The sequence below is a fragment of the Arvicola amphibius genome, chromosome 1 (genome assembly GCF_903992535.2).
Source record: "Arvicola amphibius chromosome 1, mArvAmp1.2, whole genome shotgun sequence".
Taxonomy (NCBI): Eukaryota; Metazoa; Chordata; class Mammalia; order Rodentia; family Cricetidae; genus Arvicola; species Arvicola amphibius.
Genome location: NC_052047.1, coordinates 108,902,720 through 108,905,322, shown reverse-complemented (window position 1 = coordinate 108,905,322; position 2,603 = coordinate 108,902,720). Strand labels below are relative to the sequence as shown.

General features: G+C 40.0%; 1 protein-coding gene across 2 annotated transcripts; it reads left to right on the top strand.

The window, feature by feature from the left end:
* The first annotated feature begins 264 nt into the window (after positions 1–264).
* On the top strand, positions 265–804 carry LOC119804273 (COX assembly mitochondrial protein homolog). Of its 2 annotated transcripts, none has more exons than XM_038315745.1 (2): positions 265–293; positions 503–804. In XM_038315745.1, exons 1-2 carry the CDS (start codon positions 275–277, stop codon positions 802–804), a joined length of 321 nt encoding a protein of 106 aa, XP_038171673.1. In that variant the 5' UTR covers positions 265–274. The 2 variants fall into 2 exon arrangements, with proteins under 2 accessions (XP_038171673.1, XP_038171677.1); XM_038315749.1 differs by having other exon boundaries at positions 275–293; positions 593–804.
* The last annotated feature ends 1,799 nt before the right edge of the window (positions 805–2,603 follow it).

Below are 2,603 nucleotides of genomic sequence, written 5' to 3'. Positions count from 1 at the left end.
GCAGACTGCAGGGCCACTGGCAGCAGCACCAGGATTTATCCCTACTACTTATACTGAGTTTTGGGGAACCCATTCTCTTTGGGTGGATACCTTGCTGATCCTAGATATAATAGGGAGGTCCTTGGGCCTTTTTCAAAGTGATGTGCCTTACTGTCTCTGAAAAATGGAAGTGGGTGGGATGGGGGAAAAGTGGAGGGAATGGGAAGAGGGAAGGGAGTGGGAACTGGAATTGGTATGTAAAATGAATAAAGATTGTTTTTCTCCGCCCTCTGAGATGGCGCTGGACCCCGCAGGTACTGGGGTCCGCGTGGTTGTGAGGGCCTGGGCCAGGTGCTCTGAGGATGCTCGGCTTCCGCGGTTAGCGCCTCCCTCAGCCCGACTGCTGGGGCTCTTGGTGCTCAGTGAGGGGCGTTGGGTTCGTTGCGACCACTTCCATTAGCTCTTCAGCATCTGTTATTTTTTTATTTTTTTATTTTATTTTTTGACCTCGGTTGGGGCACAGAGCAGCATCACAGACATGTGGAGAAAGATGTTCTGATCCCCAAAATAATGAGGGAAAAGGCCAGAGAGAGGTGTGCTGAGCAAGTTGAAGATTTTACCAGATGTTGCAAGGACTCTGGAATTCTTATGGTGGTAAAGTGCCAGAAAGAAAATTCTGCACTGAAAGACTGTCTAACTGCTTACTATAATGATCCAGCCTTCTATGAAGAATGCAAACTGGAATACCTCAAGGAAAGGGAAGAATTCAGAAAAACCGAAATTCCTACCAAGAAGAGGCTACAGAAGCTTCCCACAAACATGTAGGCAAATAGTGAGTCAGGAAGCCACTTGCAATATAACCCAGAAATAACAGACTGAAAAAAAATGTTTGCTCACCTAATCATGAACTACCGATTCTTTTGTATGAAATAAAAAAATCTTTATTTCAAAATAAATAAATAAATAAATTGTCTGGTTACAGTCCCAAAGCTATAAATATGCAAATGATTAAATCATTCATTAATTGATGCAAAATTATGTAAAAATTCTTGAAGGAAATAGATCATTTTATTTAAAAAAAAACAATGAGCTTATCAAATGGAAGAAGTACAACAGGTAAACAGAGAAGGTGCACAGTTAGTGAAAGGTTAGTACAAGTTGGACCTAGAAATTCAAAAATGGTGTCATCCAGGCTCATTCTAAACACCTACAGAAAAGGGACATTCACTCCTTTGCAAAATAATTGTCTTTACCCTGTCATGATTACAGGCCTCTACTTGCCCTGTCATGTTTCTTTTATGTGCAAACTGTAAACAAGAACACTTTCTAATAAGCATTCTCATCTGAAGTTTATATTAGACTTCCTTCTTATCTTAGGGTGTAGAAGAAGTGGCGGGCTGCGTCCTACCACCTGGTTAGCTTTATACCCAAAATAATTACATGGAAACTGTATTCATTTAAACATTGCCTGGCCCATTAGTTCTAGCCTCTTAATGGCTAACTCTCACATCTTGACTAACCCATATCTAATAATCTGTATGCCACCACGAGGTCGTGGCTTACTGGCATGAGTCTAACCACCGTCCCTCTTGGGTAGGAGAAGCATGGTGTCTGCCTAACTCTGCTTTCCTCCTCCCACAATTCTGTTCTGCCTTCTCTTTTACATTTTCCAATTTTGTGGTATACAGGCTTTTGTAGTAAGATCTAATGATTCTCTGAATTTCCTCTGTGTCTGTGGTTATGTCCCCCTTTTCATTTCTGATCTTATTAATTTGTGTGTTCTCTCTCTGCCGTTTGATTAGTTTGGCTAGGGGTTTGTCAATCTTTTTGATTTTCTCCAAGAACCAGCTTTTTGTTTCGTTGATTCTTTGGATTGTTTTCTATGTTTCTATTTTGTTGATTTCAGCCCTCCATTTGATTATTTCCAGTCTTCTACTTTTCCTGGATGAGTCTGTTTCTTTTTTTTCCAGAGCTTTCAGGTATGCCGTTAAGTCTCCAATGTGTGCTTTCTCCGTTTTCTTTAAGTGGGCACTTAGTGTTATGAACTTTCCTCTTAGCACTGCTTTCATAATGTCCCACAGGTTTGAGTATGTTGTGTCTTTATTTTTATTAAATTCAAGGAAGACTTTGATTTCTTTCTTTATTTCTTCTTTGACCCAGGAGTGATTCAGTAGTTGACTGTTCAGTTTCCATGAGTTTGTAGGCTTTCTGAGGGTAGCATTGTTGTTGAATTCTAATATTAATCCATGGTGATCTGACAAGACACAGATGGTTATTAATATTTTTTGTATCTGTGAAAGTTTGCTGTTACCGAGTATATGGTCAATTTTCGAGAAGGTTCCATGAGCTGCAGGGAAGAAGGTATATTCTTTCCTGTTTGGGTGGAATGTTCTATATATGTCTGTTAAGTCCATTTGGTTCATTACCTCTATTAAGTCTCTTAATTCTGTTAGGTTTCTGTCTGATTGACCTGTCCATTGGTGAGAGAGGAGTGTTGAAGTTTCCCACTATCAGTGTGTTTGGTTTGATGGCTGCCTTGAGTTCTAGAAGTGTTTCTTTTACATAAGTGGGAGCTTTTATATTAGGGGCATAGATATTCAGGATTGAGACTTCATTCTGATGGA